Below are 25067 nucleotides of genomic sequence, written 5' to 3'. Positions count from 1 at the left end.
GTAGAGTCCGAGGGGTACTAGATCATTATGTTCTACTGTAACTATGTCATAGTTTAATAATGGTTCACAGGAAGCTTTAAATGTATTAATTCACTTTTTTTCAGCAAGACTAGATTCCAGAGCACATTTTTTCATAAAATGCGTTGATAATGACGGTGGTGAATCTGGGTCAACAGGCACATCGGCATGTGGTACCTGGAGAATTCCTAACATCCCGGAGGGTCAGTTTATTCCAGGTTCACAGGACAGACCAATTTCTCGAATTCCTTGAAAGTGATGGTGTGGTAGAGGAAAACTGGACAGTTCTGCTGCAGCGTTAACCACATTCCTACAAGTGTAATGAACTGGAGGCTGGCTGTTACATTCATCAAAACATGCAGCCACTTTGTCCAAGTAAAGGGAGGCAGCTGATGTACAAAGTCTTGAGAGTCATTTTACTGAAGCTCACCCAACAGTGGCAGAGAATTCATATATATATATAGATATATATACACACACATATATATACAAGAACTGTTTTTCTGTTTTCAATTTCCATGTTCCCAGTGGCAAAACCCAGTCTCAGGTTTTTCATTCATCGAATCATGAATGTATAGACTCCTAACGCTCCACACCCCATGCCGAACCATTCCCATCCCCCTGTGGGTTATTTCTGAGGTAAGATCACCTTTTCTTTCTTCAGCCCATACCTGGTCTACGATCTGTCTACTCTAGGCTTCCTGTTGTAGCTGCGGTGAGAGTCATGAGCCATTGTCCCCAGCTTCTTCCATTAGGATGAAGTCTCACAGAGTTTTCTCCTTAGCTGGCCTAGCACATTGATCTTCCTGAGTTTGGCTCCCATGTAGGTAGGATGGCAGGTGTGAGCCGCTGGCACCTGGTTCCGTATCTTATGAGGCCTTCTGAGACCTTGGTCTGGGTTGTAGTTCTCGAGGGAGAGAGGGTAGGGGGTCCTCAGGAGATTCTCTATTGTCTTGCTTGGCGCTAGGCGTCTGACTTGGGCAGTTTCCTAGGCAATGCATAGTTAGTCCCTTCAGACAACGGTAACTTCCTGTCTTCCATGCTGCAGGGGTAGGTGGAGGTGTGTGGGGCAGGAGTGAGGCTGGAGAAGCTCCTTCCTTGCAAACCAGACTCATCAGGACTTAGCTCTGCCCCCGATTCATCAGTATCCTTGCGTATATCCCCCATCCCAACTTACAGGACCCTTGCTTCGCAATGCCCTTGCTTTGACAGAGACAGAGAGGTCAGCTTGCACTTTCATTCAGACAATTATATGATTATATTGCTTTATCTTCAGCAATTCCATCCCTGTGCATTATCAATTCACAACCCAGTAAGAAACTTTTAGAGATTTTGTGTGGAACTGGAGCCAGAAACAAGTCCTTGCCTTTATTTTGCCTCTCTATCAACAGTTCAACCACATAACTAATTGCTTGCATTCTCTAAACTTGGAGGGGGAGTCTTTATTAATTTCAGACCTCATGAGATGAGAGAGCCACAAACTCCCACATTACCAAGGAAACGTGTCCTTACATCATTGTGCCCTTGGTACAAGAATCTGTATCAGTTAGGGTGCCAAAGATACAGAACCATGGGAGCTATTGGTTTGTAAAGAGATGTACAGGATGAGATTTTCTAAGGTAAATTGGCTCCTGCAATTACAGACACGGTTCAGAAGTCCATGCCCGTACCTCTTCAAGCTAGAGACTCTGTAATACCGGCAGGCTGGCTCACTGCAATTCCCAGAGCCTCTGAACCAGCAGAGCTGGTGGTGTAAGTCAGTCTGAGACTGAAATTGAGAACTTTAGGGGCTACTGGTGTAAGTCCTGGGGTCCAAAGGCCGGGTAGCCTGGAATGGTGATGAACAAGGGGCTTACTCCTGGAGGCAGGAAGTTGCCTTTTCGTTTTATCTGGGTCTTTACCCCTGAGGGTAAACCTTGCCCACGCAGTCCCTGATTGTCCTCTAAAAAAGCTTTCACAGGAACACCCAGAAATGATCATTTACTAGTTCTCTAAGTGTTTTTTAGCTTAGTCAAACTTTACCCTCACCCTGAGAAGGACGAACTGGCGAGATTCCTGACACTGGCAGAGGACTGATGGACTAGAATTCTGCAACCTTCTGAATCAGGTTCAAGAGTTTCAACATGTCTTCCTCTCACTGTGCTCAATCACACTGCATATCTGTATAAAATGTGCTGAATCTCGTTAACTGGATCAAAAAGCCTCATTTCATTGTTTTTCCATTTCCCAGGAAAATATATATATATATATATATATATATATATATAATATGTTTGGCTTTCAGCCTACTTTTATACCTATCTATCTGTTAGCAGAAGAAATCACATAGGAATATTCATAGAGGCTATCTATGGAGTATGAAAGGATGGGTAATTTTGTATATTTTATATTTTCTCTCTTTCTCTCCTGACCATATTTTGTTTATTTTTATCGTCAGAAAAATACAATGAAACAAGCATCTACAACAAAAGCATTGTAATGAAACTCAAGTTGTTCTTGATAAATATACCACACACACACACACACACACACACACACACACACCACGGAAAAGTGGTGGTTCTTAGCTGGATTGTTAATCCCTTTAAAGGCTCTAAACCAGTTCAGAGTTAAGAACATTTAGGAAGCTCAAGATCCATTACAGAGTGCCTCGGACCGTGAGAGTCCCAACCCCAGCCCAGGATGCAGCCAATCTTGCTGTGGAGAATAAAGCCTTGATACACCAGTCTCAGAAAAACAGTCTGCTCAGAATTCTCTTCTTGAGTTGCTGGTCAAAGCCTCTCGGACATGGATCAAACTTCTGAATTCCATCCAAAGAGAAGTGAATTCCATGGGCTCGAAGAGGATCCAAATCGATTGGTGGATAAAAAGGCTCTGGGTCTTCTGTGAGGGCAGCAGCCGGGAAACCTTCACTTCCTGTCCTCTCCGTACTGAGGCCGGTTTTCAGGGAAAAGTGAACCCTTCCCTCCAACTAGGGTATGAAAACAAAGGAACAAACAACCCTTCCAAAAGATAAAACCCAAGGCATTTCTGGCCAACAGCCAGTTCACCATTATTTAGCGAGTCCTTTATCATTTATTCAGCAAGTCTCAGTTGCGGGCTATGCCTCAAGCACTTGTGATGCTAAATGCCTCCCATGGGAAGCTGAGCCACTCCTCATGAGCCACTCAGAGCCAAGACCAAAATTTCAATCCACAGACCTTGGTTCCAGAGCCTCGCCCCTCCCAGTACACCTTGCTGGGGTGTAGGGATGTGGAGACACCCAATGAGCAGAATGGGATTCTGCCCTCGGTTGCCATGAGCAGAGTCAGGTCTGTAAACAAAGAAGATCATAAAATGGTCAGGGGCAGAGATCAAGTATGCACCAGGGTAGGGTAGTGGCTGACAAAATGCTTCCCGGAGGGCTGGCCTTTGTACTGGCCTTTCTTCTGCAGCACCTGAGTGTGAGCAGCATGCATGCTGGTGGCCCGGGGTCACTATGGGGCAGGGAGCAGTGTCTGCACCGGGGTCAAGAGCAGGAAGTCTGGAGGCAAAGCCACCAACAGGACCTGGTTGGATACCTGTGGACTGTCTAGCTAGACTACTACTTGGCAGTAAACATGAGTAAATCGATCCTGGTACCTAGAGTGTGGCTGAGTGTCAGGGCCCCCAGACACAGTGCTAAGAGGAGGTAGATTCAGAAGAGGAAGTCCAATTAATTCACACACAGGAAGTTCTGAAATGGAATAGTGTTGGCTTCTGGGGGTAGGGATGGGAGCGGGCAGTGACTGGAAAGGAAACTCGAGACCATTCTAGAAGTGATGGAATATTCCATGCCTTGACAACAGTTTCAGTGACTTGATGTGAACATCTCATTTGTTTCTTTTTGTCAGTCATGGCACTTGAACTCAGGGCCTGGGCGCTGCTCCAGAGCTTTTATGCTCAAAGCTAGCACTCTACCTCCTTGAGTCACAGAACCACGTCTGGTTTTCTGGTGGTTCACTGGAGATAAGAGTTAACTTTCCTGCCTGGGCTAGCTTTGAACTGCGATCCTCAGATCTCAGCCTCCCAAAAAGCCAGGAGTACAGGTGTGAGCCACTGGTTGTCTGGAGCATTTAAAAACTCATTAACTTGGGCTGTGTTCAGCCGAACTACGGTGTTCACAATGGCCGCATGGAAATCTCAGAAGCCATGACTGTTCTGTCACATGGCAGAAGAACTCCGAGGGTCAGATTGAGCTGGGGGTCTTGAGGTGTAGAGGCCACCCTGGATTATGCACTCTGTAAGTCCTTGTAAGAAGAAAGCAAGGGTCAAAACATGTAAGAGAGCGGAGGGGTGAGCACAGAAACAAGATGTCAGCATGTGCAAGGAAATGCTCTCGAAGATGAAAAGGCAAGGACATGAACTGCTACCCTCAGGGCCTTCAGAAGGAAACAGCCCTGATCCAGTGCCTGTAACCCTAGCTTCTTGGGAGGCTGAGCTCTGAGGATCATGATGTAAGCCAGCCCAAGCAGACACATCCAAGAGACTTTGAGATTCAATTAACCAGCAAAAATCCAGAAGTGGAGGTATGGTTCAAATGGTAGAGTGGTAGCCGTGAGTCGAGTGAGCATGAGTTCAAAGCCCAATAGCAGCCCGTGGCTGCTGCACGCACACCGAAGTGTGTGCAGACACAGGTGTGGCTGGCAGATGTGTGAGGGGGAGCTTTCTCTTGCCATTGCCCAGTGTGTTTTGTGAAGAAGGCTCACAGGCCAGGGCTGGAATAGGACCTGACGACTTTCCAGGACTGTTCAGAGGCTCTGCACCGAGTCCTGGCGTTGCCTCTGAGAAGAAAACTTGGCCCAGAATCACGGGCGACCCTATCCCCGGGAGAAGAGCCTGGAATCCCAGGGGCCTTCCGTGCCACCCAGCCATGCCCCTCTCAGGCCCTGGAACCGGGCAAGGGACCTGGGTTGACAGGGGAGTTGGAAGGAGAGGCGGGTGGCCCTGCATGGCTGGAGCACACCCCCCGAGGCCCGCCCCGACGTGAGCGGTGAGAGAAGCGCAGCCCCGGGACGTCGCGGACCTGTGCTGGGGAGGGGGCAGAGCTGCGGGGAGGGCGCCCTCCCCACCCGCGGGCTCCCGGCGGCCCTGCTCAGCCAGGTACGGGCGGGGCACCGGCAGGGACACCTTGCACCTTCCTGGGGACGTAGACGGGGGTTCCAGGGTTAGACGGAGGTCCTCCGGGGTGGGGTGTCAGGCCTGCCCCCCCCTCCCCCCCCGGCCCCGGAGGCTCGGGGGCCTCAGCATCCTCCGGGCTGTCGAGTCCAAGGTCCAAGGTGTGGTGGGGCGTGTCCTCTCAGTCTTGGCCATGGCCATTGGACAAACCTGCCTGCCACTCACACCACAACAGCCAATGAGGAGCGAGCTACGGCCCGCCTCCCTCCTATGAGTGAGAACAGCGCCATCTCTCGTCCTTACTGCACAACTTCAAGTGGAAACTCTGCGATTTTGAGATCAGTAAATATTCAGTAAATATTTAATGCACAGCCGGGCCCGACTTCCCTGCAGGGGCAGGACTTTCCTTCAGACTTGAGCTGTATCAACTCTGATTTTTAAAGTCAGATTAAAAAGGGATACATTCTTACCACTCTCCCGCTCTTGATGGAGTTTTTGTACATTTGTTCTTCAGATTTTCCCCAAAGATCTTTGACTAGAACATAGTTTTCTTTTTTGGGTTTTTTTTTTTTTGCCAGTCCTGGGCTTGAGCTCGGGGCCTGACCACTGTTCTTGGACTTTCTCAAGGCTAGAGCTCCACCACTTGAGCCTCAGCACCACTTCTGACTTTATTCTATGTGTGCGGTATGGAGGAATCGAACCCAGGTCTTCATGCATGCTAGGCAAGCACTCTACCATTAGGCCAAACTCCCGGCCCTAGAACGTAGTTTTGAATTATTTTTTATTTTAATTATAAAAGGAAAGATATATACAAATGAACCTTACGCACATAAATACGGTTGCCTGAATAAATATAAAGCAAAGTACAAACCAGCAAGTCAAGAATAGTTCATCAGTCTAGAGACCCTAGATGCCCCTTAAAACCAGGGGTATCTCTTTTTCCCTTCTGCATAGGGGACCCAATTAATGACTATTTTGTCAGTCATGGGCTTTAACTCAGGGCCTGAACATTGCCCTTGAGCTTTCTCAAGGCTAGCGTTCTACCACTTGAGCTACAGCACCACTTCAGCCTTTTCTGTGTATGTGGTACTGAGGAATGGAACCCAGGGCCTTGTGCATGCTAGACAAGCACCCTACCACTAGGCCACATACCTGGTCCCCAATTAATGACTCTTGTGCACACTACTTCTTTGCTTTTCTCTAGACTAGTTTTTGCTTTCCATGTATGCATTCCTAAAGGGTATAGATTGGGTTTTGGATATTATGTTAAGCAGAGTCTTACAGAAGGTACTGCGTTGTGTGACCTCTGTATCTTACTCAATTGTATGCAATGGTGGGCATTACTTTTCTGGAAATGTATAACTTCTGCTAGATCCATTCTATTCATGATAGATACTAGGCTTGCGTCTAGTTTGGGTATTATAAGCAATGTATCTAGAATTCTGTGTGTGTGTGTGTGTGTGTGTACATATTTGTAGATTGGTGAATTTTAATCAGAGCTTAACTAGTGAACACATGCTTTTTGGAGTGATTTATCAGCTTCCATTTCTGCTAGGGGTGTGTGAGTGGAGTCTGAGCCATACCTCCTTAGCAGTACTTGCTATTGTCAGGCTTAAATTTTTGCATTTAGTGCTTGTTATCTTAGTGTGGGCTTGGTTAGACTTTCCCTGGACACTGATAAAATTGAACACATTTCCTGTGCTCACTGGCTGTTTGGATTGCCTCATATATATATATATATATATATATATATATATATATATGACATCTACTCAAATCTTTTTCTGTGGTAAGAATTCTTCATAAAAATTGCTGATATTTGGGGGTTGAACTCAGAGTTGTGAGCGTGTACAGCTGGAGCTCTACCATGTAACTCACAGCTCCAGCTGGCTATTTTTTTGGTTGTTATTTTTGGCCAGTCCTGGGCTTGAGTTCAGGGCCTGAGCACTGTCCTTCGACTTTCTCAAGGCTAGAGCTCTACCACTTGAGCCTCAGCACCACTTCCGGCTTTTTTCTATGTTTGTGGTACCGAGGAATTGAACCTGGGTCTTTGTGAATACTAGGCCAAACTCTACCACTAGGCCTCCCTGCCCTTTGCTCCTGAGCAATGGCCAGACCTAAGGCTGTCCTGCCAACAGAACAGCTCCTCCAGCCCTTTTCTTGCTTTTGATGAATTCTCCTAGTATACCACATGCCTCTCTGGGGTTCTCCTGGCCCACGAGCCCCGAGGCCACCTGCTTGGCCAGGCCCCCTCTTCCAGCCCCAGCCCCTTCACGTGGCTGTGGGAGGCGATGCGCTGGGTCTTGAGGTGCTCTTTACCTCCTCCATCTTCATCTTCCCGAGTGCCCAAGCCCAGGGGAATCGCCAGGCGGTGAGTGGGGAGCTGGCAGTGCCAGGGTTCCCATGCCAAGAGCTGTTCTTTTTCAACTGTTGTTTCTTTTCTTTTTTCCCCTAAATGCTGTGGTTAATGAAGGAATGTGAAGCTTACAGCCTTTGATTGAGTTACTCATTTATCTTGGAATTCCTGACTCTCCCTTTCCTGTGGAAGTGGAAATTCTGTTCTCTTATTATGTGGCCTCTTGTGAGTGTGTGGGGTGGGGCCAGTGAGAACACCAGAGCATAGCCCCCACGTGTGTGTGTGTGTGTGTGTGTGTGTGTGTGTGTGTAATGGCACAGGGTGGATCATTTGTCTCCGGGGATAAGGGAAGGAGTATGGGCCTGCCACATGGAGGTGGCAAAAAATACTCGCCCTGTCTACAAATGAATGTTTTCCTGAAGAATGCCGATTGTAGCCACTAGGTGGCAGAGTAGATTCCGTTCAGATGTCTGATGAGACACCGGTTGGTGAGAGTTCACTATGGACACACCCAGGCTTTCAAACTTAAGTTTGTCTTGATCTGATTCAGAGTCTGAATTCATGAGTTGAAATACCACGTTGTCTGAAGACATGTTTGTAAAGACAAGATGAAGATCTGGCCTCTGTTACTTTCTTTTTTCCTTTTTTCTTTTTTTCCCCCCACCAGTCCTGGGGCTTGAACTCTGGGCTTGTACAGTTTTTGCTCAAGGCTAGCGCTCTGTCACTTGAGCCACAGCACGACTTTCAGCTTTTTTTTGTGTATGTGGAATCAAACCCAGGGCTTTGTGCACGCCAGGTGAACACTGTACCACGAGGCTACGTTCCCAGCCCTCTTTCTCAAGCTAAAGATGGTGTACATTTTCCTTCTGTGATGTTTCTAAACCAATTTCTTCATGGCTAGATGAATTGCAACGTTTTTCTCTTCTTATTGCAGATACCGGAATGTCAGCTCAGTATTCTTTCAGCTGGGAAATGGCTTTTACTGGCAGAATCCAGCAACTTCTTTTGTTTATTCCCCTGGAGAGTTCAAGGCTTAGAAAAAAGCTTCCTTCTGCCTGGCCTGCTCAGCCTCTCCCCACAAGTCATCCTCCCTTTCTGTCCCCCACTGCTCTGCCTCCTTTCCTCAGCCTCAGGAAGTCCTACAACTTCGGTGTTCTTTTCTGTAAATCAAATGTCACACTATTGAAAAAAAAAATAAGAGGAAGCCATTTCAGCCTCTTTGCTCCATAGTAAATAGAAGGAATAAAGAGAAATGAATGAGGGTAGAGAAAATCAGAATCACAGCATCAGTCATAGGTCCTAATTATACCTCTTCATTAAAAACTGGAACCCAAAGTAATTTGCATATTTGAAATACAGCTAAATCACAAGCTTGAGGTTCCTGTCATGATAGGGAAAATGGAGACACACATGTAGAAATCACTCAGGGCTCATGCCAGCAATCCCAAACTTATCTCTTTATCATATTCCTTGTGTGTGTATGTGTGAAGATCCTGGGACTTGAACTCAGACCCTGGGATCTATCGCTGAGCATTTTTGTTCAAGGCTAGCACTCAACAACTTGAGCCATAATTTACTTCAAGCTTTTTTCGGCCATAAATTGGAAGTAAAAGTTCAAGGGACTTTGCTGCCTGGGCTGGCTTTGAACCAGGATCCCCAGATCTCAGCCTCCTGAGTAGCTAGGATTATAGGCGCGAGCTATCAGGACCTGACATTTTATCCTGTCCTTGTTACCAGTAGTCGTTGCAGCGATATTGATTTTATCTTTATTCTAGGCAAAGTTCTGAGAATTTTAACACATGTAGATTTGTGTAGCCTGCATCGTGGTCAGAATCGAGAGCAATCCCAGTGCATGTCTTCCCCAACCTCTTGTGTGTGTGTGTGTGTGTGTGTGTGTGTGTGTGTGTGTGTGTGTTGGTACTAGGCCTTGATCTTGACTGGCACCCTCTCATCGGAGATAAGCGTCTCAAGGACTTTCCTGCCCCACAGTCCTCAGCTCTCAGTCTTCTGAGTGACTAGGATTAAAGGCATGAGCTACAGCGCCTGGCTAAGTGGTCCTCTTTGAGTCATGGCTTCCTCCTACCCCTAATTCTAGGTAGTCACTCATTTTTTTCTCTGTCACTACAGTTTTTGCTTTCTGAGGATATCTTTTTTTTGGTCATTGTTCTATTTTAACTCTGGGTCTGGGCACTGTCCCTGAGCTCTTCAGCTCAAGGCTAGCATTTTACCACTTGAGCCATAGCACCACTTCCGGTGGTTAATTGGAGATAAGAGTCTCATGGACTTTCGTGCCAGGCTGGTTTTGAACCGTGATCCTCAGATCTCAGCCTCCTGAGTAGCTAGGGTTACAGGTGTGAGCCACTGGCTCCCATGTCTTTTTATATTGTACTTTGAGGTGGGTCTCACAAAGATGGCCAGATGGCTTTCAACTCACTATTCTATTTCAGCCTTCAGAGTAGGGAATAGGCCTTGGTGATTGTTCCTGCCTTATTTTATTCTGATTATTATTTTTTTTTGCTTTTTTCTTCTTTGAGATAATAATAGCCATGTCAGAGCACATACAAAGCCAGAGGTAAGATGGAGACCATTCTCTGGTCTAGAAGGGCTGGTTATATCTGAGATAATTAACAATAACTGACCTCTAATTATACGTACAACACAGAGACAAAAACATAGATAAATCGAAGTACTTCTCAGCTTGAGGTGTAGCTAAGTGGTAGAGTGTGGCTAGTGAAAAGCCCTAAAAACCATACGAAAAAAGTACTTTCAAGAAAAAGATCCAAATGCAGGGTCTTAAAAGTTTGGGGGTTTCTTTTCTGTTGTAAAATCCTGTGGTTTGGGGTTTGGGGTAGAGAGCATGTGTCATCTGTGGGAGGGTAGCCCACCCTCAGGCCAAATTTACACTCCAAAAGGGGAAGTAGAGGTCAAGCCATTATTACTGAAGACTTGGGTGGTTTTTTGAGTGTGTGTGTGTGTGTGTGTGTGTGTGTGTGTGTGTGTGTGTGTTGCATGCTAGGTAAGTCATACCACCAGGCCTGTACTTTTGTATTTACTTTATGAAATATGTGCCTGCCCCATGCTGGCCATGAACTCTTGATTCTCCTTCTCAGCTTCCTGAGTTGCTGAGAATGCAGGCATGCACAACCATGCTCAGCCTTCTTTCCTTCCCTCCCACCCTTCCTCCCTTCTATCCTTCCTTCCTTCCTTTCTTTTTCTCTCGTCCTCCCTCCCTCCCTTTCTCCCTCCCTCCCTCCCCTCCCTTCTTTCTCTCTTTCCTCTCCTCTCTTCTTTCCTTCTTCCATTCTCAGGGCCCTTCTCCCCACCGAGCATTTTCACAAGGTCCTGGCCCATGGCTGTCTTTTCAAAATTTGGTTTCAGAATGTTGCTTTGCTGCTTGGGCAGATCTGTGAATCCACTCCCCTCCACGTCCCCCGAATCCACTCCCCTCCACGTCCCCCGAATCCACTCCCCTCCACGTGCCCCGAATCCACTCCCCTCCACGTGCCCCGAATCCACTCCCCTCCACGTCCCCCGAATCCACTCCCCTCCACGTCCCCCGAATCCACTCCCCTCCACGTCCCCTGACTCCACTCCCCTCCACATCTCCTGAATCCACTCCCCTCCACGTCCCCTGACTCCACTCCCCTCCACATCTCCTGAATCCACTCCCCTCCACGTCCCCCGAATCCACTCCCCTCCACGTCCCCCGAATCCACTCCCCTCCACATCTCCCGAATCCACTCCCCTCCACATCCCCCGAATCCACTCCCCTCCACGTCTCCTGAATCCACTCCCCTCCACATCCCCTGAATCCACTCCCCTCCACATCCCCCGAATCCACTCCCCTCCACGTCTCCTGAATCCACTCCCCTCCACATCCCCCGAATCCACTCCCCTCCACGTCTCCTGAACCCACTCCCCTCCACGTCCCCTGAATCCACTCCCCTCCACATCTCCTGAATCCACTCCCCTCCACGTCCCCTGAATCCACTCCCCTCCACATCTCCCGAATCCACTCCCCTCCACGTCCCCTGAATCCACTCCCCTCCACATCTCCCGAATCCACTCCCCTCCACATCTCCCGAATCCACTCCCCTCCACATCTCCCGAATCCACTCCCCTCCACATCTCCCGAATCCACTCCCCTCCACATCTCCCGAATCCACTCCCCTCCACATCTCCCGAATCCACTCCCCTCCACATCTCCCGAATCCACTCCCCTCCACATCTCCCGAATCCACTCCCCTCCACATCTCCCGAATCCACTCCCCTCCACGTCCCCTGAATCCACTCCCCTCCACATCTCCCGAATCCACTCCCCTCCACGTCCCCTGAACCCACTCCCCTCCACATCTCCCGAATCCACTCCCCTCCACATCTCCCGAATCCACTCCCCTCCACATCTCCCGAATCCACTCCCCTCCACATCTCCCGAATCCACTCCCCTCCACATCTCCCGAATCCACTCCCCTCCACATCTCCCGAATCCACTCCCCTCCACATCTCCCGAATCCACTCCCCTCCACATCTCCCGAATCCACTCCCCTCCACGTCCCCTGAATCCACTCCCCTCCACATCTCCCGAATCCACTCCCCTCCACATCCCCCGAATCCACTCCCCTCCACGTCTCCTGAATCCACTCCCCTCCACATCCCCCGAATCCACTCCCCTCCACGTCTCCTGAACCCACTCCCCTCCACGTCCCCTGAATCCACTCCCCTCCACGTCCCCTGAATCCACTCCCCTCCACGTCTCCCGAATCCACTCCCCTCCACGTCCCCTGAATCCACTCCCCTCCACGTCTCCCGAATCCACTCCCCTCCACATCTCCCGAATCCACTCCCCTCCACATCTCCCGAATCCACTCCCCTCCACATCTCCCGAATCCACTCCCCTCCACATCTCCCGAATCCACTCCCCTCCACATCTCCCGAATCCACTCCCCTCCACATCTCCCGAATCCACTCCCCTCCACATCTCCCGAATCCACTCCCCTCCACATCTCCCGAATCCACTCCCCTCCACATCTCCCGAATCCACTCCCCTCCACGTGCCCCGAATCCACTCCCCTCCACGTCCCCCGAATCCACTCCCCTCCACATCCCCCGAATCCACTCCCCTCCACATCCCCTGAATCCACTCCCCTCCACATCTCCCGAATCCACTCCCCTCCAAGTCCCCTGACTCCCCTCCCCTCCACATCTCCTGAATCCACTCCCCTCCAGGTCCCCTGACTCCCCTCGCCTTCACGTCCCCTGACTCCCCTCCCCTCCACATTCTCTGGTATCCACTCGCCCCCACTGCACATGGGGTGACTCCTGGTGGCTCCTCTTTCCCCAGGAGTATGGAAAGACACAGCTGTGTGGGTGCTGGGCGCCTCTGTGACCCGCAGGGCTCTGGACAGAACACCCCCCCCCCCATGTGTCCCCCGTGGTTCTGGCTGGGGAGGGGGGTAGGGAGCTGTACCAGTCTCCTGCACACTTCATGTGCACTGTCTGGTTCTATTGCAGACACTTCAGTCCTGCAGCTGGACGTGGGGACAGACATGGCCGTGGCTCCAAGGTCTGTGCTGCCACGTCACTGTGCAGCTGGGCGTGGCGCCTGGCACAGCACATAAGGGCTTCAAGACCCAGCTCTCTGAATGTGGGCCACTACTTCCCCTGAGGCCTTGAGGCTTTCTTGACAGTATAGCCAGAGGAAATATGTGTGTGTGTATGTATATTACGTATATGTATACATATACATATACATATGCCTTGTATTGTACCTTGGGCTTCCGGTCTTTTCTTAAGGGAAAATTACAAAACAAATTATTATCTATTTCACTGTGTTGTTGGATGTTTTACCTTGAAAAAAAAAAGTACTGACTCCTATGGTTTTATAATTTGGAGTTTTATTGTCTGCTCTGTGTGTGTGTGTGTGTGTATGTACACCTTTCTATATGTGCAAGTACTGGGCTTGAACTCAGGACCTGTGCTCTTGCTTAGCTTTTCACCCAAGACTGGGGTTCTACCACTTGAGTTAAAGCTCAATGTCTAAATTTTTTTGTGTGTGGGTAATTGGAGATAAAAGTCTCACAGATATGGTGCCTGGGCTAACTTTGAACTATGATCCTCCTTGCTCAGATTCCTAAGTAGCTAGTATTACAGGCAGGAGCCACCAAGACCTGGCTTTGTATCCATCTTCTCACTAACAACCAGTCAAAATGAACACTCAATCCCCCAATTGCCATACATATTCCCTTTTTTTCTTTTTAAATCCGTCATGGGGCTTGAACTCTGGGCTGGGCGCTGTCCCTGAGCTCTTCAGCTGAAGCTACCACCCTACCCCTTGAGCCACAGTGCCACTTCTGGTTTTCGGGTAGTTTACCCGAGATAAGAGTCTCAAGGACTTTTGTGCCAGAAATGGCTTTGAACTGCAGTTCTCAGATCTCAGCCTCCTGAGTAGCTAGGATTACAAGCGTGAGCCACCACACCCAGCAAGTTCCCTTTCTTAAACCTGAATTCCTTTCCCTGGAGAAATCTCAAGCTCTCTTCGAGGCCAACACTTCTAGACTCAGATTAGACTTTGAAGACATGGAGGGGCACCATCTTAGGTTCCTAGGATCATGTTTTACTGCCTTTAGCCAAAGGAAATTCTCTGGAATGATAAAGCAGGAATCTGGTAGTGATACAGGAATGTTTATTATCAAATTACCACAGATAAAGGACGCAGGATGGTGAATAAAGCAAGAGGCATGAGCAAGTGTGCTGTGTCGGGTGGGAGGAGCAGGCCAGCGGCTGTGACTGAGGGTTGTTGGAGTCTCTTTTCCCCAATCTGGCTTTTCTCCCAGCATCAGATGCAGGTTCACCCAGGGCCAGAGAGAGCACTAGAGTTCAGGGGAAGCAGGGCTACATCCCATTTGCTGCCAACAGCTTCTTGTGGTCCTTTTTCTAAGAGAGAGGCATGGATGAGACAAGCCTGATAGAGAGGCAGAGGGCACATCTCCTCCTCTGGGGTGGCTGGAGGCTGAAGCCAGCCAGATGCAACATAAATTGCATGGGAGCTGGTACAAAGACTCGCATGGGCCCAGCTCAGATACAGACTTCTTAGCAGGACCCCAGAGTTAGAAACAGTGACTGATTGATGCCAGCTAGGACTTAAATAATGGGCTCTTTTGTCTTCCTCTATCCCCTGTCTCCTCTGCTAGCCCTGCTACCCCGGAAAACCTCGACACATTGAAGGGGACTTACCTCCTTTGCAAAGAACCTTCTCCAGCAGTACAGACACACAGGGGTCACCGAAGCCAGAAGCAGCAGAACCCAGACCCCCAGCAGCATGGCATGGAGAGTTACGAACAGAGCCTGGGGACAGAGGGCCGCAGACACCAGGATAGCTGCTTCCCACCCTCTTCCGTGCTCCTCTCTGATAACAGTCCTCACTCCCCCCATCCCCAGAGCCTGGGCTTTTGGGAAGAAGGACGATGGGCCCCATATCCAGAGCGTGGGCCTGGGCTACGATCTGAGTCCCTACAGCCCCCAGGACGCACAGGCTCAAGACAGGAGATCAAGGAAGCCACTTGCTCTGCCTGGGAGTGATTCATTCCGTGTTCTTTCCCATCACAATACCACAACAGTGGAGTGCTTCCCTTTTACAATGGTTAGGGATTCGTGAGAGTCTTAGGATGGTGGATGGCAGAGAACAGGAGGGGGAGCCTTCCCCTCGCTTGTCCTGGCCCCCCCTGCTGCACCTGCATCACCTGTCCCCTCCCCAATACCCACCTTCAGCATGTTCAGATGGGAGAGGCACAGGAGTTGCCTCTCGGCTTCTTTGGGACTTAGGGTACTGGGGGTCTCCGCGGACCAGCCTCTCGAGGTGTGGATAGTGCAGATGTCTTCCGTAATGTAGTACTGATAATCAGTGACCACATCAGATGCAGAGACAATGGCAGGGATGGCAGTGCAGAAAGAGGCCAGCCAGAGAAGGGTCCTCAGCAGGGCCTGGGGGTGAGGGGCAGGAGGCAGAGGCGACATCAGCAATTCCACCTCTCACAATCCCAACCTGCTCAGGGGACGGCTATGTGACGGCCCAGGTTGGCCTCCAGCCTGCTTCGGGTCCCCAACCCAGCTCTGCCCTGAACTCACCCAGCAGAAGCCACCTCGTTTCTCATAACAGAAGGCAGTCACTCCAGCCAGCACAGCCTGGGGAGAGATTGAGACAGGACTGGCGTGAACACTATCAAAGCAAGAATCCTCTAAGTGTTCCCTTGTCTACTGGGGACACACAGAGCCAGCAGCATGGCCCTTCCCCGCAGAGCACTCCCTTTGCACTTTAATTTTGTATTCGTCCTTTGGCCAGGGAACTGTGGTAGGTAGTGAATGGGGGACAAACCCCTGAAAATCACTATATTTAATGACATCCAAATTGTTCCTGGTGAGCCCAGCTGTGAATTCTCTCTCCCTTTGCACAGCCTTTCTTTTTGTGCAACGCTGTGGCAGAAGTGCTTAAGGGTTTTATTCCTGCCACCCTCCGCATAGTGCTGGGAAAAGAACTGGGGCCTAATGCATACTGAGCAAGCACTCTACCTCTTAGATGCACCTCTAGCCTGGAACTTTCTTTTTAAAGCGATACTCAAGCTGGGTGCTGTGGCTCACACCTGTCACCCTAAGGGAAGCTGAGATTTGAGGATCGCTGTGGAAAGCCAGCTGGAACACAAAAGTCAATGAGATTCTCATCTCCCATCAAACACACACACACACACACACACACACACACACACACACACACACACATCTGAAAGTAGAGCGGTGGCTCAAGTGGTAGAGTGGTACCTTGAGCAGAAAAGGTCAAAGACAGCACTTGCATTCAAGCCCCAGGACTGGCACCAAAAGTTAACAACATTAAAAAGTAAAAATATAAAGCAATGCCCAGTGCTTCGTGAACGTTCTGGAGTCTTGGGGATGGAAGCTGCCCGTGTGAAAGGCTTTGAGCAGCCTCCGGTTCAGACCCTCATCCTGAGAGCTGTGCAGTTTGTCTGGCTAGGTCTGGGCCACAGGAAGCCTGGCATACACCAGTGGACAGATGGATCCAGACTCCCTTTGTTGATGCTGTACCTAATTCATCTTTGTACCACTGGATGGGTGAAGACAACTGCTTTCGTGTCCCTCTCCACCAATGTGTGTCAGTGGGGCTTGAACTCGGAGCCTTGTGCTTGCCAGGTAGGTGTAGTGTTGCTAGCCTCTCTTCCCTCCCTCTGTCCAGTAAATGGGTATGACTTGTTGTCGCAGTATAGTTCTGCCAGAGGGCTGCTGTCCCCGCATGCTCAGCCCGCAGGGATTCTACTTCAGTGGGGTGTGTGCATCCACCTTACCTCTGGATTCTCACAGGAAGATCGGGGGTCATGGGAGAGTGGGGACATGGCACCTCTTCCAGGCAGCAAGTACTGCCTGGCTTGTTTTGTCTCCTCTACTGCAGAGCAGGCCTTTGGACACAAGTGGGTGTTTGTGAACCATGGGGAATAGCTACCATTTTGGACTGCTACCATTTTGTGCTTACTGGTAGTGGTGCGGAGAGCATCTCTGTCCCCTCTGGCAGGATTGGATGCGGACTACTTACCACAACCCCTGTCCAAATGGCAGCTCCAGAGAAGGACAGACGGGTATGCCACAGCAGGTAGAGGAACCCTCCCAGGACCCCACTCAGGGCCCCCAGCACGATCTGCACCACCTGTGAGAGAGACCATTCACGCTCCCAGATGCCCGGCCCAGAGGCGGCCTTTCACCTCCAAGCCTGAGGGTTGTGATGAGGGCCTGCTCGTCCGTGACTGAACCCGGAGGGGGCAGTGAGGACTCGACCCCCCCCCCCCAGGCCACAGCCAGATCCCACACACAGCTTGGGCTGTGAAGACAAGTGAGAGGACAAAAGCAGCTCCTTGTCCGACTCAGAGAGAGGCAGGAGAAGAGAGTGGCTGGTACAGGTGGGGCCTTCCCTTGGCCTGACAAGGATGGGGTACCCCTCCCCTGCCACTCAGCTCACCCAGGAGGCTGCCAAGAGCTGGCTGGTGCCCAGGCTCTGGGGGGTGTTGCCCCAGTCGGAGGCCGAGGATCTCAGCAGGGAGCATCCGGCCATCAGGAGCTTGGCCAGACTGGACTCCTGGTGGATGTGGACACTGATGTGGGTGGGTCTCGGGGCCTGGGGCGCCGCCCCACTGCCTTCTGCAGCCTCCATGTCTGTGGACACCTGGCTGTGGGAAAAAAGGAACAGGAAAGAAACATTGGTAGGAGATTTTCACAGATTCGTTGCAGTCAGGGAGACAGACCATGGAATGTGCCAGTCCTGCTGTCTGCTTGAGGCCTTACAACCCTCTAGGTGCTGGCCTCTAGCCACATGCCGCCCCCTGCACCCTCAAGGCCCCCCTGGGCTCTCCTGTGGGCCTCTTTTCTCCAGAGCCCTTCTGCTCCACGTCAGAACCTGCGTGTTCGCTCTTCATCCCCTGCTATACCCACCCCGAGCCAGGTAGCCTGTTGGGCTTTCATTGGAGAAGCTGTTTTCCAACTGGGCTATGGGAACCACCATGCTCTATCCCCTCCACTGTCCCCCCTGCCCATCCAATGTGGAGCCAGAGGGCGAAGGCCACGTGTGTGCTCCCTTCCTCCCCTCCTGAGGATTCTGGAGGCACTGCCCCTGCCCTCCTTCCCCACCCAAGCTCTGGGAGAGTCAGGCTGGTAGAGCCAGGTGGTAGAGTGGTCTGAGGAGGGGGCTAGGCCAGAGACTGCTGGGGAAGGGGTGGAAAGATCCTGTCTCACCTGCTTTCCTCCGGAACCCAGTTATTTGCGTGAGGGCCTGAGGAGCTGTCTAGAAGAGGCAGAGAGGAAGTTGTTGGGAGCCAGAGGGGAGGGAGGATGGAAAGGACAGAACCTCAGTGCTTCCTGACAGACAGCCAGGGCAGAGGGGACCTTCAGGGGCTTTCCAGAGGAGGTGGGTCACGCAACCCTGGGGAGCTGGAGATGGGTATTGCGAAGGGGCACACAAGGCACCACTAATGAACCCTGGGAAACTGGAGAGCTATGAAATTGCCATCACTTCCAACCCTGGGTGGGGCCAGGGCTTTCTGAGAACAGTTACTTTGGGGCTGTGTGTGTGTGTGTGTGTGTGTGTGTGTGTGTGTGTGTGTGGCTTGTGTGCCTGGTCATTTATTCTACGTGGAGTCCCCCCAAGAGGGGCCCCTTAGAGTGAGCTAATTGCTGGGAAATGTTGAGACTATAGTTGAGCCCTCCTCCCCCCCTTCACCCTTTTGTCTCCTCCCTTTCTCCTCCCCAGCCCTCGGAGTCTTCCTCTCTGCTCAGCTCCAAGTCGGCTCCTCCCAGCTCTCTGTGCTCTAGTTCTGGTCAGTAAGTCGAAGGACAGCAGGTGAGTCAGGGTCCCCAGTCCTGCGGCCCCTGTCAGGAGTGTTCTCTCTGGGCATAGGGTCTTCCTTTCCCAGAAGCCTCCGTGTCTGCTCCCAGGTTCCATCCTGGCTCAATTCCTGCTTTTCTGAGGACTCTTTAGTGAGGGGAGACATGCAGAACAGAGATGTGACTCTATAAACAGAGCTGGGGCTGGAGAGGCCTGTGTCCAGCTGTATTATTGACTTTCACCAGAAACTTCCCCTTACATGCTGGGTGGGGTAGATGGCTCATGAGAGCCTGAGCTCTGAGGTGGGATGGCTGTGGGATGGAGTTGGGGGGAGGCTGAGCAGATCTTTCCCCTGCTTTGAGGTTGTGGGAGGAAGGAAGGGGAAAATGACCAGGACAGCAGGACAGAGACCATTGCCTAAATCCATTCCAGGTTTCAAATCCTGCTCTTCAGATTCAAATCTTCAGGAGTTTGGGGTGGAGCTGGAGGAGTGGTGGTGCCCAGGGGTCTAGAGCTAGTTGGGGCCCAAGTAACAACTTTCATTGCAACTCTGTGCTGGACTCCGGGAGGAAAGCTGTGGACTCCAGGGCTGCCCTCCTTTGGGGATGTTGGTGAATTCTTCTGAGTCTCTCCTATTTCTGTAGAATGGTCAAACACCTGTACTTTTGAAGTTCAGGTGGGCAAAAGAATGAAGCTTCTCTGAACAGTTTGTAGAATATAAATTCGGGATGCTGTGACAATGGCTATTCCTGTGTGACTGAAGCTGTGATGTGACCAGGATGCCCATTATTTTTGCCCATGTTCAGAACTAGGCAACTAGATTCTAAAGTATGCATGGAGAAGTCTCTAGAAGATGCAACCACGGAGATTCTGAGGAAAATAAATCATGTGGCAGAGTCACAGAACCTCCGGATCAGCTATTCCTGAACATGCCAACTAAAATGAGAGGAGCATGTCCCTTTTGTCAGACATACCAGTGGGAAGAATGTGAGGGCAAGAGAAGACTGAACTTCCTATGTGAACTTCGCATTTGCTAGTGGGGACATTTTCAAGCAACAATTGAAGGATGACAAACCCCACAGATAGATAGATAGATAGATAGATAATAGCTAGATAGAAAGATAGATCAGTGACAAGGCACTTTCAGGATTCCACAAGTGACATACTTCTACCCAGACCACACCTCCTAAGTCTTCACCACGTATCCAAACGATGCCACCATCTAGGGACCGGGAATGACACAGGCATCTGTGGGGGATGCCTCATAGCAACCCTATTACTGAAGTATGTCACTTGGGGAAGGGACAAGAAGGTTCATGGTAAAAGTCTCTAGAAATAATTTGCATCCCAAATTAGAATCTCTGTGACTGCTGAGTGGATGGGTGAAACTCTGTACCTGGGCTAGGAGACTGCTCTCCCTCTCCCCCGCCCCCTCCAGCATCATCCACGCCAGAATTCCTTTTCACCCCAGAGTGTTCATTTCTGTCATCTTCCCCAGCCAGGCAGGATGACTGGGAACACAGTGACAGTGAATGGAGTTGACCTGGACGGCACTCAGTCCCATCCCTACCAGATCAACATCCATATCCACCAGGAATCCACGCTGGCGCAACTCATGAAAGCTGGGAGCTCACTGAAGCAGCTTCTCTCTTGCCCCCGAGTCACAGGATCTTCCAAGACTAAGACCAGGATGAGCTACGGACAGCTGGCTCTTGGGGTAGGTACGGGCTCAGCCGCGGGTTGACCAGATGTCAGAGAGGATAGGCGTCCTCCTCTTCAAAAGGAGGCAAACAAAACAAAACAAAAATGATTGGAGTGCATGAGAAGTGGGCTGGAACTCTATCAATTAATAATTTGTGTTATTAATTAACAATAAATTACTGATTGCTTTGTAACGCGATTAGCCAGGATTATAGATGTGAACCACCAGCTCCTGGCTGGCACTCACTATTTATATCTCCCTGAATTGGGAAAAAGGTTTTGGAAGTTTCTCTACAAAGACTAGGATGGAAAGGGATGATCAATGAAGGTGAGACATGAGCAAAAAGTTTCTCTAAAGGCTGTTAATTAGAGGACTTAAGGTACAAATTAATATGCTAGGCCATTCAGAGAAAATGCAAAAGAATGGCTAGACCGATAATTAAGAGGACTTGCCATGTGTCTGAAAGGGGATGACACAAATGAGTAGCAGATGACATAATGAATGGAAAACCATATGTAATGTCCTCAATAGGCAGGAGCTAGTGTCTGAAAATGAAAGAAATGGATTTGTAGGTGGGTGACTGTAATCCCAGCTCCTCAGAAAGCTAAGGTCTGAAGATTGTGGTTTGAGGCCAGCATACACAGCAGACACTGAGCCAGTGTTAGAGGTGCAAATGGTAACTGCAGAGTAACACCTGTGAGATGAAAAGAGAGAGGACAAGGTTGCATGGGGCTACCAGATCATAGTTCGGCCAGATTAGGTCTCTGCTGCGGAAGTCCCTCACAAAGACTGTCCATCGCAGAGGTTCCCAACGGCGTGTGTGGGAGTGGGGCGAGGGCATCCTTAACTGCCACCATGCTTCATCCCCACAGCTTGACTGATTGGGGGTCAAGAAGCCCACAGAGGTGACAGGAAGCCCTAGAAGAGAGATGCCACCCATCTGCCTCAGAGCCTCAGGGCCAATGCCCAAACTTGTCTAGTGTGGGCTTGAAGAAGCTGAAGCCCACACTGATAGGCTATCTGCAACCGCACCCATTTTGGGAGTGGTGGTCTTGATCACCCAGCTTCATGTCTACCACAGATCTCAGATCTAAAGGGACAAGTTGGGGCCAGTAACTGAGGTTAGCTTCGGGATTTGACAGGATGATGAGATTAGTGATGCATACTGAGGACAAAATCATGCATGTTACCAGGTGGGTTCCTCAGACAGCACTGATTTAGAAGACAGTCATGATGGGTACACAGCCAAGGCAAGAAGGATGAGGAGGAGATCAGGGCAGTGTGGGTGTATGAACGTTACAGGAATGGAACTTTCCAGAATCAGTATTGTAGAGAGGCCAAGGCAGAGGAAAAGGCAAAGAAAGCCACATGGGTAGGGGTGGCTGCCCAGAGGGCTCATTGCTTATGCTGTCTCACAGGTGACCCAGATTCTTCTGGGGCTTGTCAGCGGTGCCCTTGGAGTGAGCTTTTTCTTCGGGCCCTGGACTGAGCTGCCTGCCTCTGGCTGTGCCTTCTGGGCAGGGTCTGCGGTGAGTTAAAGAACAAAGAGCTTGGGGGGAGGCAAGTGGTGATGGCCGGGAGAAAGTTCTATGGAAGTTATAACCACTCGTGGATTGCAGAGGGATGAAGAAAGCAGCTCTTGATAGAGAGGGTGGGATTCCATTGCAGTTGGCACTAGATGAGGGACTTGTGGAAGTGACCTTAAAACCCAGAGACCAAGCTGGGTGTCAATGGCTCAGGCCTGTAATCCTCACTATTCAGGAAGCTGAGATCTGAAAATAATGGTTCAAAGCTAGCCTGGTGAAGAAAGTCTGTGAGACTCTCTTTCCAATTAACCACCAAACAAAACAAGCAAACAAAAATGGGAGTGGAGCTATGGCTCAAGTGGGCAAGCACTAGCTTTGAGCAAAACAGATCAGGGCCAGCGCCTGGGCACTGACCCAAACAACCTAGATCAAATGCCCTTTGCCATGAGGCCTAGTTTGGGGGCAGTGGACAGAACCTTTGATGTTGATTAGTCTCTTTGCGGCAAGGTTGAAAGGGGGTAGCCCTTGTGTCTGGAGTCCTTTTCCTATGCTGGACTTCTTTCCTTGTCTTCTGAACCCAGCTCCCACCTCGCTGCCCTGAGAACTGATGGTAGAAGGGGAGGGTTTGAGAGATCAACCCAGGAGAGTAAACTGATGACTCTTTCCTGATGTCTTCTTTTCCCAGGCGATCATGGCAGGATCTGGGGCCATTGTCCACCAGAAGTACCGAGGCAAACTTTCTGTGAGCTTTGTCTAACTTTGTCTTCCTTCCTATACCGAATATTTCTAATCAGTTTTGGGTTTTCTACCCTTTGGGAAGAAGGGACAAGTTTGGGCTTTGGCCCTGAGGCTCTGAGGCAGATGGGTGGCATCTCTCTTCTAGGGCTTCCTGTCACTTCTGCTCACCTTGGCATGCATTGCAGCGACTCTGGCTGCTACAGTCTTTGGTGTGAGGAGTTTAATCAGACAAAGGAATAGCTTCTACTCCTCTGAGATCTACGCCTTGTGCAACGGAAGGTCGTGGAGAAGCAGCTATGACTCAGACTGGAGGGAGGAGCAGTGCAGAGCCTACATGAAGAAGATGATGGTGAGAACCAAGAGTGCAGTATACGGGGTCCACTCACTGAACCAGGGAATGAAGGCCCTTTGCCCTTGGGCCTTACCCCTGGTCTCTGATCGTTTAAACGTATGCAGAACACATCTTTCAGACCTTCATACGAGCAGACTCCCTGCATAAGAGGGGTTGAGGGCCAGAGAGCTTGTTGCCCACCCTTCTCTGATACGCAGATGTTCCTGATGGCTTTTGCTCCAAACCTAGTGTTCCCAAAGCCAGTCTAGTACTGTTTCTCGTGGTTCTGTAGGGGCCCTGGCTCTGACAAGCAATTCTCACCGGCTTCTCCCTGCAGTCATGGTCAGATGTTGGCCGAGGGCTGGGTAAGGCTGTGTGTCTGCTGTTGTACCCGATGGCCGGTGCTTGGTGTGTGCTCTTAGCTGAGAGCTTAGAAGGCGCCTGTGCTCTCTGGAAGCTACATGCTTCCTCGTGTGGCCTGGTATCCCCTAGTGAGCATCTCAAGGGGTACAATACACGCAGCCAGGCCAGTAAGGGCTCCCCTGCCATGGACGTGATGCCAGTTCCACTGCATTTTATCAGCTAAAGTCGTTGCAACCCCATCCAGGTTGTAGAGGGATGAAGAAAGAAGCTCTTGACAGAGAATGGCGGATTGCATTGCAGACAAGCAAATGGATGTGGTGGCTGTGCCCATTCTGCCTGAGTGGAAACTAGCCAGTAGGACACAATCTGGCCGGTGGGGGTTGAAAGCTGGTCAAATGAGCAGGCGGGGAGCAACTGCCTCTTCGTCATTTCTTTTTGCTTCCTTTCTTTCTAGAACATATTCCTGGCATTCTGCATCCTGTTCACTGTTATCTGCATCCTGAAGGTCACTGTGTCTTTGGCCTCCCTGGGATTGAGTCTCCGAAGTCTGTGTGGCCAGAACTCTGCCTGCCAGAAGAGTAATCACGAGGTGCTGCTGGGCACTGTAGGCTTGGCAGGGAAGTGGTGGGGCAGGGAGGAGTGTAGAGGGTGGAAGCTGCTCCTGCAGGTCAGACCCAGGCCCACTCAGTCCCTTCCCTTGACTGTCTGGGGTCTGTGACCTTCTCCCGAGGGGAGGCTAGCTAGCGCCTCTGTGTCTCTCTACACTCATTCCTGCTCCCTCAACTCATCATCCTCTTCTATATGATTTTCTGGCTGGATCTCAGCTTCTTGCTACTTTTTCCTGCTTCCTCCTTTCTTTTCTTGCTTTCAACTTCTAAGGAGAGATTTCTGCTCTCATTCTGATTCCTCTTCCTTTTCATCTAGTTTGTATTCCCCCCCACTTTCAGGATGAAGGAGAATCAGAGAAGAAGCTTCTGGGAGAGAACTCTGAGCAGCCTTCTCCCTCCAAGAAGATCCCGGAGGCCAGCATCCTGTGAGCCCCAAAGTCACTTCCTGGGCCCCTGTATGTCCCAGCCCGGGCCGGCAGCCCAGGGCCCTTATGGAGGATGCAAATGGCTGTCTCCAAAGCCTCTCCAGCCCCACAGCCTGCACTTGCCTGCACATGGGTCATGGTCTCTTCCCCTCTTCTTCTTCCTTGCCTACCACCCTCTGCCTTTCTCCAATACCAGTGCTCTTGCTTCCCTGAGCAGACTGCTGATTTTTCCCATTACTGATTAAACAGAAACAAGCAGGAAAAATAATTGTGCACAAAAAGCTGTGATCTTCTTCTGTGGATACATGATGCATGCTGGGAAAGGGCAGTGGGTGTGGAAATCTACAAGAGCTGATGTAGCACATGGAAACATAATCCTAGAAGACCAAATTTCATTCTTAGTCCATCCATTTTCCTGCTGCCAAACTCCTCCAGATAAACTCTTTCCAGTCAACATAAAGGGAAAGTAACTTAAGTTTAACTTCCACCT

The 25067-nt window shown here is 50.4% G+C and overlaps 2 protein-coding genes across 2 annotated transcripts; one reads left to right on the top strand and one right to left on the bottom strand.

The window, feature by feature from the left end:
• Nucleotides 1-14175: 14175 nt before the first annotated feature.
• Nucleotides 14176-18379, bottom strand: Tmem176a (transmembrane protein 176A). Its single transcript, XM_090332442.1, has 7 exons — nt 18296-18379; nt 17526-17733; nt 17106-17216; nt 15635-15691; nt 15272-15490; nt 14744-14854; nt 14176-14443 (listed from the first exon to the last, which is right to left on the bottom strand). Exons 2-7 carry the CDS (start codon nt 17715-17717, stop codon nt 14402-14404), a joined length of 732 nt encoding a protein of 243 aa, XP_090188568.1. The 5' UTR covers nt 17718-17733; nt 18296-18379; the 3' UTR covers nt 14176-14401.
• A 1981-nt stretch (nt 18380-20360) lies between these two features.
• Nucleotides 20361-24845, top strand: Tmem176b (transmembrane protein 176B). Its single transcript, XM_090332441.1, has 6 exons — nt 20361-20601; nt 22005-22115; nt 22798-22854; nt 22996-23199; nt 23999-24133; nt 24492-24845. The coding sequence occupies exons 1-6, from the start codon at nt 20392-20394 to the stop codon at nt 24579-24581; spliced, it is 807 nt and encodes a 268-aa protein (XP_090188567.1). The 5' UTR covers nt 20361-20391; the 3' UTR covers nt 24582-24845.
• The last annotated feature ends 222 nt before the right edge of the window (nt 24846-25067 follow it).

The sequence above is a fragment of the Megascapheus bottae genome, chromosome 5 (genome assembly GCF_031878675.1).
Source record: "Megascapheus bottae isolate mThoBot1 chromosome 5, mThoBot2.hap1, whole genome shotgun sequence".
In the NCBI taxonomy this organism is placed as follows: Eukaryota; Metazoa; Chordata; class Mammalia; order Rodentia; family Geomyidae; genus Megascapheus; species Megascapheus bottae.
This window is presented reverse-complemented; position numbering and strand designations above follow the sequence as displayed.

Bases quoted from the DNA above. Each gene is read 5' to 3' on its own strand.
- Tmem176a (XM_090332442.1), bottom strand. From the start codon at position 17,717: ATGGAGGCTGCAGAAGGCAGTGGGGCGGCGCCCCAGGCCCCGAGACCC. The intron at 17,217-17,525 runs GTGAGCTGAGTG...TCTCTCTCACAG, and splicing joins AGCTCTTGGCAGCCTCCTGG to GTGGTGCAGATCGTGCTGGG. The intron at 14,444-14,743 runs GTAAGTCCCCTT...CCTCTCTCTTAG, and splicing joins GAAGGTTCTTTGCAAAGGAG to AAAAAGGACCACAAGAAGCT.
- Tmem176b (XM_090332441.1), top strand. From the start codon at position 20,392: ATGACTGGGAACACAGTGACAGTGAATGGAGTTGACCTGGACGGCACT. The intron at 20,602-22,004 runs GTAGGTACGGGC...GCTGTCTCACAG, and splicing joins ACGGACAGCTGGCTCTTGGG to GTGACCCAGATTCTTCTGGG. The intron at 22,855-22,995 runs GTGAGCTTTGTC...TCTCTCTTCTAG, and splicing joins AGTACCGAGGCAAACTTTCT to GGCTTCCTGTCACTTCTGCT.